This window comes from Cololabis saira, chromosome 2, assembly GCF_033807715.1.
Source record: "Cololabis saira isolate AMF1-May2022 chromosome 2, fColSai1.1, whole genome shotgun sequence".
In the NCBI taxonomy this organism is placed as follows: Eukaryota; Metazoa; Chordata; class Actinopteri; order Beloniformes; family Belonidae; genus Cololabis; species Cololabis saira.
In genome coordinates this window covers 21681903-21698886 of record NC_084588.1, presented here as the reverse complement: position 1 = coordinate 21698886, position 16984 = coordinate 21681903, and the positions used below count along the sequence as shown (strand labels likewise).

Here is a 16984-nt window from a genome sequence, read left to right as displayed (position 1 = left end):
TCAACATTCAGAAAAGATTTGAAAAAAGAGAAAGCAAGTATAACTTAAAAGGAACAGAGATCTTAAAAAAAACAAGATTCAGGACTAAATTGATGGAACGTTGTGTTTCTGTGAAAAGAATCAGTGAACAATCTGAACAAAGAAAACAAAGAATCCAAATCAAACATTACATTCAAAAGAACAATTAGCCAGTATTTTAAGGAAATATAATGAAATATAATGTAATATGTTGGTTACGTTTGATTGACATACCCATTGTCATGAAAGGTAACATTATTTGTTGTTGTTGAGTGGTATTAACTGAGTTGTGACTTGGGAACTAAGAAGGAATGTGACTGTCTGTGTTGGCCGGCGGCTATTTTATTTTTATCTTTTTGTTTACTTTGTTGTTTTTTAATTTTTTAATTTACGTTCTTTGTGAATTGATTTCTTGGGAAAAAGGGGCAGATTAAATTAGATTCTTCTTCTTTCTGCTCCCTTTCATTCACAATTTGGGAACTTTGTGTTTATATTGGATTGTTTGTGGTTTTATTTTATCAATGAATGAAATAAAGAATAAATAAAATAAATAACCACCGAAACTTCTCCCAGACAGCTTCTGACTCTTTACTTCTCAAGTCTCATTGCAGCAGTCACTTCCTACCATGCCGCTGTGACCCTGGTATCCAGAAGAAGTAATTGATGTGACACCTTGATCTCCACCTTTGGCCATCATGGGATGTGGCACCTCTGTTGCCACGGAAACACAAGTGATGAAACTGGAAGCCGGTAAATACGTGGCGCGGCACAGGCTGAACAAAGGGCAGTTGGCTCAATTTGGTTTTGTTCCTGAAATTCATCAACTCTTTCCGTTTTAAGATATTTGAATACACATGGATATTCAGATATGTTTCTTCTGACAAAAGACAGAGAAAAACAACATTTGCCATGCTGAAGCACTTTGTAGTAAATAGGTCTGGATTATTGGTGTTAATGTGTGTGCTGTGAAAAACTTAAATTCATTTTTTTTAAATCAAAATTGGCCGCCTCATTTTTACCAAAAAAGAAAGCATGGCATATTTCTGCCGTCTTAGATCAAATACTCTGTAGTATTTTTTAAAACAAATTGCAAAGCAAATTAGCCAACCAGCAGAGAACAAAAACCTTTATTGACCAGTCAAATCTATTAGTATGTTAAATATTTGTACTCTCAAAGTAGCTTTCAAAGTAAAGTCTCACATTAATTCTGATTCCATTGAGGTAGCACATGTAAATACCCTTTCTCCTATTTCATAACAAGCTTTTGGGATGGATGCAATTTTAAGTGTTTGGAGCAGAGACCCTAAATTCACTTTAGTTTTTTGAAGGATTACGGTCTTTAGAAGAGTATGTATCTGACTTAAAAGTAATGAGAATAATCATTAGTTGCATCCTCTTAAAAACTACAGATGATTTCAAGAGACAGCTTTACTTTTTTAAATTAGCTGTAAATATTTATTACACTAACTTGACAATATTGAAAGTCTTTGCTTTGATATGTTTCTAACTTGAGAGAAGTAACCATGGCACTATTATCAGGGTTAGGGTTTTACTCATCTCTGTCACCCTGCTTTTTTGTGTGCTTTTTTAACACCTCATTGTTTAAATGCCTGGATGCTAACACACACGTACACATGATGCAACACACACATCTTTGACAGATCCTTTTGTTTTTTCACAACTTGTCTTCTCTGCTCTCTTTAATGAGTGCTGTTACTCCCATAAGCTCATATAATTTGCGTAGTTTTTCCCGTCCCACTGTTGCACATGACCTCCCTTGTGTCTTGTTATCCTTCTCATTTAGTGTGTGTGTATGGGTGCGTATCTGTCCCTGCGCGTCCTTGCACGTAGTTTCATTCAATTACCAGTTTCTTTTGCTGACTTCTAATGTTTCTTCTAACAGATGAGGCAGTTAAGGCTCCCAGTCCAGCTCTAAGTAAGAACCTGCAGGTCTTTATTTATATCAGTCTGTGGCACATGCATGCATCAGTTTTCATATTTACAAAGGCAACAACATACATGAAAACAACATAGCAGCACAATGTCATAGCAAACAAGTGATAAATAAGACCTTAGGATTCCTCCATTAATAAAACATATCAACTGGTATTTTTCTGTAGCTATGAAGGCAGCTGTTTTGATCCAGCGATGGTACCGGCGCTACATGGCCCGTCTTGAGATGAGACGCAGATACACCTGGAACATCTTTCAGTCCATTGAATATGCCGGAGAACAGGACCAGCTGCAGGTGTGTCGATACGAGAATTGTTCTTAGTCACATAACTTCTAATTTTTTATAGGCATCAAAAAAGCTTACCCATGCTCTTTTATCTTCATTTATTTAGCTCTCTAGTTTCTTCAGTTTCATGCTGGACAACTTCACTCAACTTAATGAAAACGGGCCAGGTAAGAATAAAAAAAAATACTCTACAATTACGAAGAGGAATCAGGTAGTAAGAGTACGGAAAAGTCTGATTTTTGTCTTTCAAAACAACAGGTAATTGTACTCTTTATTTTGGAGCCAAACAACACTTACAGATACTTTAATGGTGACATTTAAATGTCTATTGTCAGTAAATACTGTGGTTTTGGTCTCTGTGTGTAAAGGATTCGCCCCTGATAGTAGCAGTGCAGCTGCCTGTATGTCACACGCAGTGCAGAATACTCAGTTTGTTCTTTTTTTTTTTTTAAGTTTTTGCCTTTTATTTTTGTATTTATTACAGCTGATAATATACACTGTATGGCCAGTCTCAGAGAGGAATATACTGTTGGTTTCTGGTGGCTTCTTATGGTTGTGAGACATACAGGTAAAATGTAATCAATGCAGGTCCATGCATCCATTTTCTATACCCGTTTTATCCTTTGCAGGGTCTGCTGGAGCCGATCCGAGCTCATTACAGGGTTCCACCCTGGACAGGTTGCCAGTCTATCGCAGAGCCACATATATAGACAGACAACCATGCATACAGTACTCATACCCACACCTACAGGCAATTTAGGATCAGTCCATTTTTGGACTGTGGGGGAAGCCAGAGGGAACTGACACAAACAAAGGGAGAACATGCAAACTCCCCACAGAAAGACTCCTGTCGGGCCCAGGATTTAAACCAGGAACCTACTTGCTGTGAGGCAACAGTGCTAAACACTAAGCCACTGTGCTGCCACCATTGCAGATGTTAAAGTTAAATACCGGTAACTATTTGCCAGCAAACGCATATTAATAATAAGCGTACTTTCCAATGGGAGCGTCTAAACTTAATGACCAAAATCCAGTTGGTTCATTTTTGTATTGGCCTTGTATATGTTTTGGTATTTTTTCCTTTAATTTATACCACTGTAGGGGTATTTGAAACTATCACGTTATTGTTTATTAGTCATTAGATGGTCTTTAGTTGTTTAAAATATTAATGAAAATATATAGATATATTATTTATATTATCACCAGTATTTTGGGATATTACCAATGGTTTTTGATATAAATAAGAAAACCCATTGCCTTCACTCTGTTGCTTAGCAACCGATGTAAATGTGAAGGCTAAATGTATTAGTGTGCTGCTTTCGAACAACCTGCGGCTTAAATACACTTCCAGCTAGTGATGCTAAAATCTGTTGGAGACATGTACTACTGTGTGTGTGTGTGTGTGTGTGTGTGTGTGTGTGTGTGTGTGTGTGTGTGTGTGTGTGTGTGTGTCAGAACAAAGGACATTAAAAAGACTCTGAAGGGGAAATAGACAATAGGCTTACAAAGGAGAAATGGACGTGTAAATAGATGTCTGTTCGTGCCTTGCATAAATTAGTGGCCATCCGATTAAATTAGCATGTTGGAGAGCACCTATGTCACATGGTGCTGGATGTGAAGCCACATGAGCTATTTCTGATGAGAAGACTAGCAAATTAGAGCCTGTGTATGTTTTGGTATGTTTTTGTTAGCAATACATGAATCGCTGGACAGATGATCAAAAATGAAAATGATTCTCAACGAACAGCAGATCAAGGACTGAAATCAGATTTTTTTTAACAGGTTTCATGATATGAACAAGTCAAACACAGTTACACACTTGTTTAAAAGCAAGCATTCAATGTATAAGTATTTGTATAATATAAAACACAAACTCTTACTGAATTTACCAACTTGTGTACAGACTCTAATACTGATGATAGCAACTCCCAAAAAATGTTTTCACATTAAAAGCACATGGAAGAAGTCCTGACCAGATGCTGAACCAGCTCAAAGTAGATTCTTTTAAAGTCGAGGAGCTGCTTCAGGTTGTCACGAGTGTGGTTTGTTGAGGACCCAAAAGCAGGAGAGCGAGAGGCAGGAGTTCCAAAAACTGAGTTTATTCCACAAAAAAACAAGAACCAAAAATGCTGCAGAGCAGGATCGCCAGGGCAGAACAAAAACAGGAATCCAAGAAACTACGGGAGAACATGGAGGGAGCAAACAGTACGGGCCGACAGGGAGCAGGGACAGACATGACCAGATAACGAGACACAGGTGCGAACAATCAGGGCAGATGGAAAACAGGCGGGGCAGAACAGAAAACACAAACTGGGGGAAATGTCAAACCCTGACACAGGTTACCTAATGAGGTTAATATTTACATTATAGACCTCAAGCTTTAACTGTAGCAAAATCCAAAAGACACCAGTGGAGTTGAGTATTAGGGGTGAGTATTGCCTAGTACCTCGTGATACAATACACATCACGATACTTGAGTCACGATGCAATACGATATTGCGATATCCAAATTTTGTGATATATTGCAATGGTATACATAGACAAAAATGTCTTTTACAGTTTGCTGAAAACTGTAAAAGACATTATGCATTTTAAAATATGAGTTGCACAAACATCAGATTATAGTGACAATTCATGGGACAAACTGAGTCAAAACAATGTAATTCAAATGATCCATTCCATCTTATTGTAACAAGCTAAGGTTACAACATATTTGCATATGCTTTTCATATTATTTAAATTACACTATGAAATTAACATTTACAATATTATTTAAGCCCATTTATACAATCAAGTCATACTGGATTTACAATCCATCTAAAATATGATTTATTATTTAAAAAAAAAAAGGTTTCCTATCCTTTATCTTATCTTTCTTATCTTTTTTTTATCCTGTGGTTTTTAATTTTTAATTTTTTTGATCTCAATGTTTTATCTTTGTGTTTGTGAAGCGTCTTTGAGATCTTTTAAAAGCACTCTTTAAATAAAATGTATTATTATTATTATTATTATTATTATTATTATTATTATTAACAATTTTGAATATCGATATCGAATCGGCCCGTAAAGTATTGCGATATATTGCCATATCGATACTTTTGCCAACCCCTAATGAGTATTGAGTTCATTGTGTTAACATGTACACACACTTTGCCCTTCAGATCTGATCTCCCAGCTGCTGGACCCAGTGGTTGACCCCTGGTTAGAAAGAGAGACCTGTTACAACCTGATCTCTGTCCCTGAGACTTACACCGGACCGCGGATATCTTTTCCTCTCTCTGTCTCTGATACTAGCATTCTCCTCAGTGCATTTAAGGAGCAGCAGGTAGTCTGTCTTTCATTTAAGTCACCTTCAGTGGGGCAAAAAGGTATTTAGTCAGCCACCAATTGTGCAAGTTCTCCCACTTAAAAAGATGAGAGAGGCCTGTAATTTTCATCCTAGGTACACTTCAACTATGAGAGACAGAATGGGGGGAAAGAATCCAGGAAATCACATTGTAGAATTTTTACTGAATGAATTGGTAAATTCCTTGGTAAAATAAGTGGTCACTTAAATATGGTCACCTACAAAGAAGCAAGATTTCTGGCTTTCACAGACCTGTAACTTCTTCTTTTAGAGGCTCCTCTGTCCTCCATTCTTTACCTTTACCCTGTATTCATGGCACATTTTTTAACTCATTATCAGTATAAAAGAGGCCTGTCTGAGGTTTGCTAGAGAGCATTTGGATGATGCAGAAGAGGATTGGGAGAATGTTATATGGTCAAATGAAACCAAAATAGAACATTTAGAAACACAACTTGTCATGTTTGGAGGAGAAAGAAAGCTGAGTTGCATCCAAAAAACACCAAACCTACTGTGAAGCATGGGGGTGGAAACATCATGCTTTGGGGATGTTTTTCTGCAAAGCGACCAGGACGACTGATCCGTGTAAGAGAAAGAATGAATGGGGCCATGTATCGTGAGATTTTGAGTGAAAACCTCCTTCCATCAGCAAGGGCATTGAAGATGAAACGTGCCTGGGTCTTTCAGCATGACAATGATCCCAAACACACCACCAGGGCAACGACGGAGTGGCTTCTTAGGAAACATTTCAAGGTCCTGGATTGGCCTAGCCAGTCTCCAGATCTCAACCCCATAGAAAATCTTTGGAGGGAGTTGAAAGTCCGTGTTGCCCAGCGACAGCCCCAAAGCATCACTGCTCTAGAGGAGATCTGCATGGAGGAATGGACCAAAATACCAGCAACAGTGTGTGAAAACCTGGTGAAGACTTACAGAAAACATTTGACCTCTGTCATTGCCAACAAAGGTTATATAACAAAGTATTGAGATGAACTTTAATCATTGACCAAATACTTATTTTCCACCATAATTTGCTAATACATTTTTTTAAAATCAGACAATGTGATTTTCTGGATTTCCATAGGTGAGATATATCTGTGATGAAAATTACAGGCCTCTCATCTTTTTAAGTGGGAGAACTTGGTGTCTGACTAAATACTTTTTTGCCCCACTGTCTGTCATTTTTCATACTGTATATGCACACTATACCTTCATGTTTGTCATTTTGACTTGCAATTGTCAACTTTAAAGCTTTAGAACTTTCTTCCCCACAGATTTTACATGCCAGATATGTTTTGCAACTGCTGTACGAGACCAAAAAACTCCTCAAACAGATGCCAAACATCACACATTTTTCAACATCCTACACAAAGGAGATCACTATTTGTGGTAAGTGACCTCAGGTTTGTGGACAATTGGGGTTTGATTTGACTTACTAATTCAAGAGAAATTGCTAAATAATAATAAATCAGTCTCACTATGATGTCATGATGCTGCTAAGTGTGCCCCACCTCCATCGACAGGGTAGTGGAACATTGAATAAATGAGCATTCTGCTTATTGGTTAAAATATGCTGATCGTGAATGCTGATGTGTTTAAATGAGATTTAACTACAGTAGACTGTTATAATTGCCGTACTCCAAGAAAAAGCCTCGTCTATTTGCACATTTATCAGGCACTTGACTTCTCTTCCACGACAGCCTCCTTGTTCCGAGTTACATCTCATTAAACTCGAGAACTCAAGAAAAACAAAGAACACACATTGTTTATTGTCAAGATGTTGTATTTTAGTGTCTCATTGAGTGGTTGTCATCCTCATCTTTAAACTGAGACTGAATCTTATTAAATTATTTCTCAGTTAATGTGATCTTTCTCTTGGCACAGGTGATCTGCATGGCCGGCTTGATGACTTACTTCTAATATTTTATAAGGTAAATTTTATATTCTTTTTTTCTACTAAAAAATACATATTTATTCACATTCACAAAATAATTATACAATCAAGGTTTTAGTGATTTATTGATTTTGGATCATATCTATATCTGTTCTAGCATCTTTGGTGAACTGACATTGTTTTTGAATGTGTTATGTAAGTAAACATTGCCTTGATCCTCAACAAGATGGAGAAGATGCATACAAATTATTCTTGTGTTTTTGAATTGGTATTGTGAATAATTGTGGTTTGTATTACTCCTTGGGTTTCTAATTAATTCCTTCCATCATGTAAAGCACTTTGAACTACTTCAGTGTTTAAGAATTGGTATCAGTAATGTTGTCAGTGGTACATTAATTTAAGCCTTCCTGATTTAAACTGGGTTTTAACCAAATTGATCTCTTCTATAATTGTTTATACATTATCTTCATACTCAACTCATAATAATACTCAAATACTACTTTTTTCCCCAAACTACAACTGATGTGTATGACAGGCAGAGCTTGTTTAGTAAATACTTTAAGTTTGGGCTTTTTGCACACATGGTCTAGAATGGACTTCCTTCTGCTGAGACGCCATATGTGTTCAACGGGGACTTTGTGGACCGTGGGAAAAAATCAGTTGAAGTAGTCATTCTCCTCTTTGCCTACTTGTTGCTTTATCCCGACTACATGCACCTCAACCGAGGAAACCATGAAGACCACATCATGAATCTGAGGCGAGTGGAGGAAAATCTGGAGAGTGATACGTTTATCCCCAACCTTGACCCTGATCATTTTTTGGTTTGTTTTCAGATATGGATTCACAAAAGAAGTCATGCAGAAGTACAAGGTAAAACTCTTATTTCCCTATGTAAACTGTTGAACTCCTTCTGTGGATTGGGGGCAGCTTTTTGACCTCCGTGTTAGCTCACTTTGAAATTCCTTTTGACTGCGTGCAGACTCATGGGCGTGAGATTCTCCAGCTATTTCAAGATGTCTTCAGCCTTCTACCAATAGCAACAGTCATTGATGGAAAGATCCTGATTGTGCATGGAGGTATTTCAGACCAGACTGACTTGGACTTCCTCAGCTGCATAGAGAGGCGCAAGGTCAGTAGGTGCACAAACATTACTAGTATAAAACGTATTTGTTTTAATTTAATTAAACCATCAAAACATCAGGTAACATTCATCCAAGCAGAAAAATGTCCCAATTCCCTGTCAAAACCTCAGCTAAGCCTCCTGGAAACAGCACATGATTGACGGATGAGGGTAGACCTGGGGAGACAGCTGAGGTTTCCAGAATCCATCAAAGACACAAGCCTCCGACTATAGACTGTGTTCTACTCAAAAACATCACAGCAGGTGCCTATGCTTGAACTAACAGTGCCCTGGTAGGAGATGTTGGAGGAGGCCAGTGAAAGAAAGAGATGGAAATATGCAGAGCTGATCCATTGAAGTGGGGTGCAGGGGTTTTGCAGGGAGATCACTCTTGAAAGCCTACAACACCCTAGACATTGCTGGAGCTCGCAAAAGGAAAGCAATCAGCAGGGCAGGAGAGGCTGCAAAAAGGCCTCAAGCTGGCAGTGGATCATTAGGGCCAAAAATGGGCTGATGCTACTGGGATCCAGGCCAGGAATTGAACACTTCCAGTTGGGTTGCCTAGGGGTCTGAAGTTGAAATACCCAAAACCCCAGATGACCCTAGGTACTTGACCGAAGGTGTATCCAAGTACATCAAGAGATGTATGTTTCAAATATATTTCATTCTTTTGTTTTACTTTCATAAAATGCATGTTGCAACATCATATTGACAACTGTTCTGCTGAAATACTGTGTATAATCTTATATCTAAACATTATAAACTGCCACTGGCAATAATTAGGCCAGTGACAAATGTTATCATCATAGTTGGAGAGTAAAAAAAGTACGCTGTGCATCAATTCAATTCAATTCAATTCAATTTTATTCATATACCGTCTAGAACAGAACAGAAGTTGTCTCTAGGCGCTTTCCAGAGACCCAGAACATGACCCCGAGCAATTATTACATAAACAATAGCAGTTAAAAACTCCCCTAGTGGGAGAAAAACCTTCAGCCAAACAGTGGCCAGGAAAAACTCCCTTTTAGAAGGAAAGAAACCTTGAGCAGGGGCCCGTTTCACAAAGCAGGTTTAGTGAAAACTCTGAGTCTGTTAACCCTGAAATGAGGGAAACTCTGAGTTTTCCGTTTCACAAAGGGAGGTAACTCAAACCAGAGAAAGAGAGGTAACTCTAGCCCGTTTCACAAAGAGAGGTAACTTGAGCTCTCGGTCAGTTACCGTAGTAACAGACGCTCTGAACCTAACCTGGTCGGGACCAGGTTTATTTCAGCGAACCTGGAGTTTCTCTCCGTCTCCTCCCTCAGTGGCGTCAATTCAGCCAATGGGTCTTTACGCGATACGCATCCGTTTTCTGCACCACGGACAGCAAGCGGCAGAGTTAGAGAGCAGAAAAGGCGTATCTGACAAACGCAACGTATTTTATTCACTATGTCAGTGCAACAATATCACAGGGACATCCCAGTTTAACTTCAAACAGTTAAAGTCCAAATGCAAAAAGGAGAGGGAGAGTAAAAAAAAGTCAAATATTTCCCTTAAACAGATGTATAAGAGGATTTATATCTTACTTTGAGATGAACTTGCATAATTAATCCATCAGTGGCTAACAGCCTCGTTAATATATTCTGGACCCATCACTTGCCTTCTTTCTTTTTTTTTTATTGCGTGGTTGTCTGCTTCATTTTAATTTTTGTAAGTTAGTAACACTGAAGAGCGCACGTTTTTTTTTTAACTTTATTTAAAACTTTATTTAAAAGTTCCAATTACAGTCAGAACATTGACCGTGGACAGTCAGGCATCAAGGAATTAAATAAACAAATACAGTATGAGACATAAAGTGGATGAAGTGCATAAGTCATTACATAAGTAACATAAATATAATAAAATAAATCAATTTAAATAAAAAGAAAGAAAATGGCAGGACATATATTATATCTGCAGAGCGCACTAAAAACGAGATTGATAGCGACCACTGTCGTCAGGGACGCTGGGACATTTCAAGATATGAGGGGGGGGGTACAAGTGTTGGGAAAGATAATACCTACTGAAATCCATCATGTTGTTCTGATATGCATTTGTAGTTATTTTATATGTATGAAGTAATAGAATACATCAATACAAATAGATACAGAGTAATTCCATAAATGTATTTAAAAAAAAACATTTACATTTTCCCCTGAAGCCGAGGTGTGGCAGCTGCCGTACCCAATTGACGGCCCTGATCTAATTGACAATAAAATTTCATTTTTTTTTTCAAAATATGCTCTCATACTCGCCATATGCACGTATTAACGCTTCTAACTCCAGTGGCGTGAAGTATGTGGATCTTCAGATGCAAACTAACGTTTCCTCAAAGGGATTTTGTAAATTGAAAAGATAAATAAAGTTAAAAAGAAAATGTATGTCGCTCTTTTGTGTCGCCGGTTGCCATGGTGAATCCTTGTATCAGCGATCTACTGATGCTGGCTTTTTATTTCCCTCACGCTCGCGCTTAACTCCCGGTGAAACTACTTAGAGTTGAGTAAATTACCTCAAATCCGCTGTTCTGGAACCGAAAACTCAGAGTTTCCGATCTCAGAGTAGATCAACTAAGAGTTCAGGATTAGACTCAGTGTTTGTTGAACCTGCTTTGTGAAACGGACCCCAGGACCTGGATCATAAAGATCACCAGCTGGGCAGAGCAGGAAAAGAGAAAACAGACAGAGAGAATAAAGAACAGAGAAAGGAGAGACACAGACACAATGTCCAGCTAGTGCAGTGGTCCTCACTCCTGGTCCTCGAGAGCCGCTGTCCTGCATGTTTTTGATGTTTCCCTGCTCCAGTAAACCCTGATACAGATGACTGTGTCACCAACAGAACTGTGCAGACCTGGAGGAAACATTGGTGATGACCACTAATTAGAATCAGGTGTGTTGATGCAGGGAAACATCAAAAACATGCAGGACAGTGGCTCTCGAGGACCAGGAGTGAGGACCACTGAGCTAGTGCATCACAGGGGTGACTATATAAACATATGTAGACAGCAGACACTGAGGGGGTCAGGGGGGCGGGACTGCAGGTCAGGATGTCAGCAGGCATCTAGCAGACATCTACACAGATAGGTGGAAGCAGCACTGGGATGATCAGAGGGGGGACTGCAGGTCAGCATGCAGCTCCTGAAGCTCTGGCCTGCAAACATGTGCAGAAGAGAAAAAAGAGGGGGGAAGGGCAGACCAGCACAACAAACTACAAGAACAATGGAGAACAATGATAGTGATTATACTTCTAATTAATAAATGAGAAAGGAAGAGAAGAAGAGGAGAGAAGGAGGGGTGATGGGCACCGCTCAGTGGATCATATCTACAACAAAGCTGTGTTTGAGACTAACTATTATAGTCTTGTTCTATAGCTGCAGCTATGACTACTGGCCCTAACACACTAGAGTTTACACTAACTAGAGGTTTACTAAACCCTAACTAGAGGTTTACTAAACACACTAACTATAGGCTTTACTAAACAGAAAGGTTTTAAGTTTAGTTTTAAAGGTGGAGGTGGTGTCAGCCTCCTTAACCCAGATTGGAAGTTGGTTCCATAGTAACGGTGCCTGATAGCTGAACGCCCGCCGTCCAAATCTACATTTGGATACTCTAGGAACTACGAGTAAACCTGCACTCTGAGAACGGAGAGCTCTGTTAGGAACATACGGTACTATCATGTCTTGCAAATATTGCGGAACTAAGCCGCTTTGGGCTTTATACGCAAGTAGTACAATTTTGAGTTGGATTCTGAATTTTACGGGGAGCTAATGAAGTGAAGCTAACACTGGAGAGACATGGTCTCTCATGCTGATTCCTGTCAGCTGAATCCTGTTGTTAATATACCGTAAATCAACTTCCTTGCACTTAGCATCCTTGCACATCCTTGCATTCTTGCACTTAGCATTCATACACGGTCTGCTCTTTTAGGTGAAATCTGCCCTTAGGTTTCCTAGACGCAGTTTAGAGCAGCTGGATATCAGTCAATCCTGCAAACACGGCAAAAGAATGAGGTCAACGGACAGCTCAAGACCCAACAGCAGTCGTAGCTACAAGAGCCAAGGAACACCCAACCCCAGGTTGGCAAACACCACGGTTTCTGTTTTTTTTTCATTATTTTGTAATGCAGACTTGTGTTTAATTAGACTTTCAGCTCAATTTTATCGTTTCTTCTCCTTATTGCTTCCGTAGAAAGAAGAGATGCAGGCTCAACCGACAAGATAGTGCAGCATCTTCTTCTTCCTCCTCATCATCTTCATCCTCTTCTTCACTGTGCTCTCCTCAAACTCCTTCCTGCCTTTCTCCTCGTCCATTGCCATCCACTCCCAGCATGCCTCATGGTGTCCTTAATGTGCCTTTCCTGGACTCTATGTCTTCCATTCCCCTTCCATCACCTCCACAACATGAACAGGAATGGAAGCAGGTTAGAGGAGTAGATTCAGGTGAAAAGTGACTTTTCAGCTCCGTCTAGTGTGATCTTTGATATTTATCACTGCAGTCTGCTTTTCTGTCAACCAGATTGTTGATATATTGTGGAGTGACCCTAAAACCCAAGAAGGCTGCAACCCCAACACATTCCGGGGTGGAGGCTGCTACTTTGGCCCGGACATCACTCAAAGACTGCTGGTCCAACACGGGCTGCAGCTGATCATCCGCTCGCATGAGTGCAAACAAGAGGGATATGAGCTCTGTCATGGTGGAAAGGTATGACTCAGTGAACTCAAACAAATTCTGAAAAATCTGAACATGTATGAGACTAGAGATGTGGGAATGCTGTAGGTGATCACCATCTTCTCAGCATCAAACTATTATGAGGAGGGAAGTAACCGAGGCGCTTACATCAAACTGGGGAGAGAACTGGTTCCTCGCTTCTACCAGTACCAAGTCAGCCGGACAACTCGCAGACTTACTCTGACACAGAGGTACATCCTCCTACATTTTCCTTGACTTTATTTCATTGCATGTATTTCATGTTGTATCTTATCAACTGAGTTTGTTAATATTAATGTATTTTAGCATCCCATGCCTGCTAGACACCAGTAAACTCGAAGTATCAGTTGTGGCCATATGAATCAGTGTTAAAGATCTTCTTTTCTAAGAAATGGACATCCTCTGAAAAGCATTGACAGTGTTGGTATGGTATTGCATCAGTGTTCATGAAAGAGGTAGTTTCCAGTTCTCTCATGCATTGATCCAGAATTAAACACTCAGATTTTAGAGCAACATTTGCGGCCTTGAGAACCAGGGACGTTCACACTTTTTTGCGCCGCGACAATTCAAAACTACATTCTCCTGACATTTCAAAGGAATGCCTGAGGAAGGGTACAGGTACGGAACTGGCCTACCTGCAGTCCTCAACTAACCATAATAGAACATGAGAAGTTTGAAGAAAAAAAAATGCAGTAAAGATGTTACAATGCTGTTGCACATCCCAATGCATGTTTGACCTGAAATGCTTCAATGGTAAATATCACATCTTTGTGAAAGTGAGGAGGAATGGTAATATTCTAAAATGGTAAAAGCTGTTTGCTGCTCTTTTTGGACTGGTAGTGACCTGAAATGCAGGAATGGATATAACAAATGAAATGAGGTTGACAAGATAATAAATCACACAGTCTTCAAAGGAATATTACATGTGGGTCCAATAATCTCTGATTAGTGATTCTAATACAATAAGAAATAACTCATAACTCTGTTGCTCTTTGTATTGGAATTATTCACTATATTGAGCCGTAAAATGTGCACTCGTCTTTACCTTTATGCCTGCAGGGTACGAGCTGCTGAAGGCTCCGCTCTCAGAGCCTTAAAGGAGAAGCTGTTCGCTCATCGCTCTGAGCTCGTGGCAGGCTTCCAGCAGTACGACCAAACTGGCACGGGTGCAGTTTTCTTCCATTTCTTGTTCATTCTGACGTGCATTTACCCAGACTGGTGTGTACACTTTTCATTTGCAAACACTTTTACAGGTAGCGTGTCAGTCAGTGAATGGGCTCAGGTGTTGGAGACTGTGCTGAGACTGGACCTGCCCTGGAGGACACTTCGTCCACATTTAGCTCATCTTGCACCAGATGGCTGTGTTGAATATCAGTCCTGCTTTGAAAATGTAGGACCTGGAGTTTCTCTACCTCAGGTGAGCAAAGAAAAAATCTGGGTTATTGCTGTGCTTACTGTACTTCACAACTACTATTTATTTACAGCCCATGCATCTTTACTAAACTACAGTTTTGATTTTCATTTATTTTCCTCTTTTGTTCCTTTAGGTGACTCCAAACTTGGCAGAAACTCTTTTCAGATACAGGACGGACATTGAGATAATTTTCAACATTATAGACAAAGATCATTCAGGTATGGGTAAATGTGTGAGTCATTGCTGCAGCTGTCATTTAAATCTTTCAAAATGTTCTTAATGAAAGTATGTATAATGCCTGTTGTCCCATTAAGGTCTGATCTCCATCGAGGAATTTCGTCACACCTGGCGCCTTTTCAGTGCTCACCTGGGCGTTGCCATCGACGACAGAGCCATTGATGACCTTGCCCGCAGTATTGACTTCAACAAAGATGGCAGTATAGACTTCACAGAATTTCTTGAGGCTTTTAGGGTGGTGCATAAACTGGACAACAAGGATTCACAACTCCAGGAAAAGATGGGTAAAGGGAGATATTCATGAAGAGGAACAAAAGCGCTAAACTGTGGAAGTAACCAGCTGTGATGGAAAATTAAGCCTTGGCCACTTGATTAACCAAAACTGCAGAGAGCAGCAAAATACAGCCTTGGCCCGACTAAATGTACAGACTGGTAGTCTGTAAAGATTAATACTGACCCTAAAAAGGTTTTTGTCTACTCGAATCGTAAGAATGAATCATCCTTTATGCCTTAAAATCGGTATGCTTCCTTTGTTTCATTGTCATTCTGCATCGAGACACATCGTGTATGTTTTGACCCGATTGCATGCAATTGTTTGATTAAATCTACTGAAATCTGGATCATCTTTCAAGTCTTATTTTTGCTAATGTTAGGAATACATTTATTTTAACCTTTGCAGGAGTTGCAGAGAACTGGGAGATAGATTAAAAAGGCCCAAACATAATTTGTAACTTGTGGCCTGGCTCACACTCTTATGCAGGCAAAGCCTGTATGATATGGAGGTATCACACACGTTTACGTAGTTTAGCTCTTAATCACTTGAAGTAGTTCCCTTATCTCAAGCAAACAGCGATGGAGAGGAGTCAGCCAAGAGTGCTTACTTGAGTACAAGGCCAATTCCACAATGTTTGGAGCGAAAGAAGACGAAGAGAGCCGAGTGATTAAGACCAATCGAGGCTCCAACGGCTAAGTCTAAATCCCGGCTCCTCCACATCAGTTTAGCCAATTATATTGTAATCATATGTCTAAATATTTGCATTTTTGTCAGTAGAAAACTATGATGCAGATTCTGTTATGTTGTCTGCCGCACAGAAAAGGTCCGTGTGTAAGTTTGCTTTGAATCTCCAATAAGAAAAACTTTAATTGAGAGAAGCTGTTTGTCTTTATTTCTAACAAAGTGTCTTCTTTCTCAAATCAACGAGCTTGCAGGTTTAAAACACCTAATGGTAACTTAGACACTTTATTTAATTTATTTAATTCTAAATTGTTTTATGACTTAGATGATGGATGGAGGAAAAGGGCTCTGAATGATTCTTAAAGGGGACCTATTATGAAAAACATGTTTTTTCTTGCTTTAACATATATAAAGTGGTCTCCCCTCAGCCTGCCAACTCAGACAAGGAGGAAAGCAACCAAATTCTGCAGTGTCTGTACAGCGCCCGGATGAGCCATCCAGTGTGATGTGGCTTCTACGAGCCCTTCAGATTCTGCTCCCGTGGTTACGTAACAAAATTGCAATTTGCATAGGTTGGCCTCCGATGCGTGAAACCACACAACTAACTCTGGCCGGAACAACAACAACTAACTCCACCGGCCGGAGCTTCCTCCATTTTTTCGTAGCGGTGTATCGCGTCATTTAGACAGCCAATCAGCACAGTGCCTCATTATCATAGCCCCACCCACTCAGAATCCCGCATAGATAATGAGGTTAGAAACTGGGAAGATAAAGACATGGTTTAGAGCAGGGGTGTCCAAAGTCGGTCCTCGAGGGCAGGTGTCCTGCGTGTTTTAGATGTGTCCCTGTTTTTATCAAACCGTGATACAAGGAGCTTGGTCATCAACAGAACTATCTAGACTGATGACAAGGTGGTGACGACTGTTAATTAGAATCAGGTGTGTTGATGCAGGGAAACAACTAAAACATGCAGGATTGCGGCCCTCGAGGACCGACTTTGGACACCCCTGGTTTAGAGGCTGAATTTCTAATTTACTCACTCATCA

The 16984-nt window shown here is 39.7% G+C and overlaps 1 protein-coding gene across 1 annotated transcript; it reads left to right on the top strand.

The window, feature by feature from the left end:
- Window positions 1–713: 713 nt before the first annotated feature.
- ppef1 (protein phosphatase, EF-hand calcium binding domain 1) lies at window positions 714–15368 on the top strand. The gene is made up of 18 exons (XM_061709671.1): window positions 714–768; window positions 1922–1954; window positions 2139–2266; window positions 2364–2424; window positions 5419–5582; window positions 6872–6986; window positions 7482–7528; window positions 8082–8248; window positions 8325–8361; window positions 8471–8620; window positions 12553–12701; window positions 12814–13045; window positions 13141–13326; window positions 13402–13544; window positions 14392–14498; window positions 14586–14749; window positions 14880–14964; window positions 15061–15368. Exons 1-18 carry the CDS (start codon window positions 714–716, stop codon window positions 15285–15287), a joined length of 2250 nt encoding a protein of 749 aa, XP_061565655.1. The 3' UTR covers window positions 15288–15368.
- Window positions 15369–16984: the final 1616 nt, after the last annotated feature.

What these genes read in the sequence shown, in the direction of transcription:
- ppef1 (XM_061709671.1), top strand. Translation starts at nt 714, where the DNA reads ATGGGATGTGGCACCTCTGTTGCCACGGAAACACAAGTGATGAAACTG. An exon ending in AAAGGAGATCACTATTTGTG is followed by an intron (nt 6,987 to 7,481) that starts GTAAGTGACCTC and finishes CTCTTGGCACAG; the next exon opens with GTGATCTGCATGGCCGGCTT. An exon ending in CAAGGAACACCCAACCCCAG is followed by an intron (nt 12,702 to 12,813) that starts GTTGGCAAACAC and finishes TTGCTTCCGTAG; the next exon opens with AAAGAAGAGATGCAGGCTCA.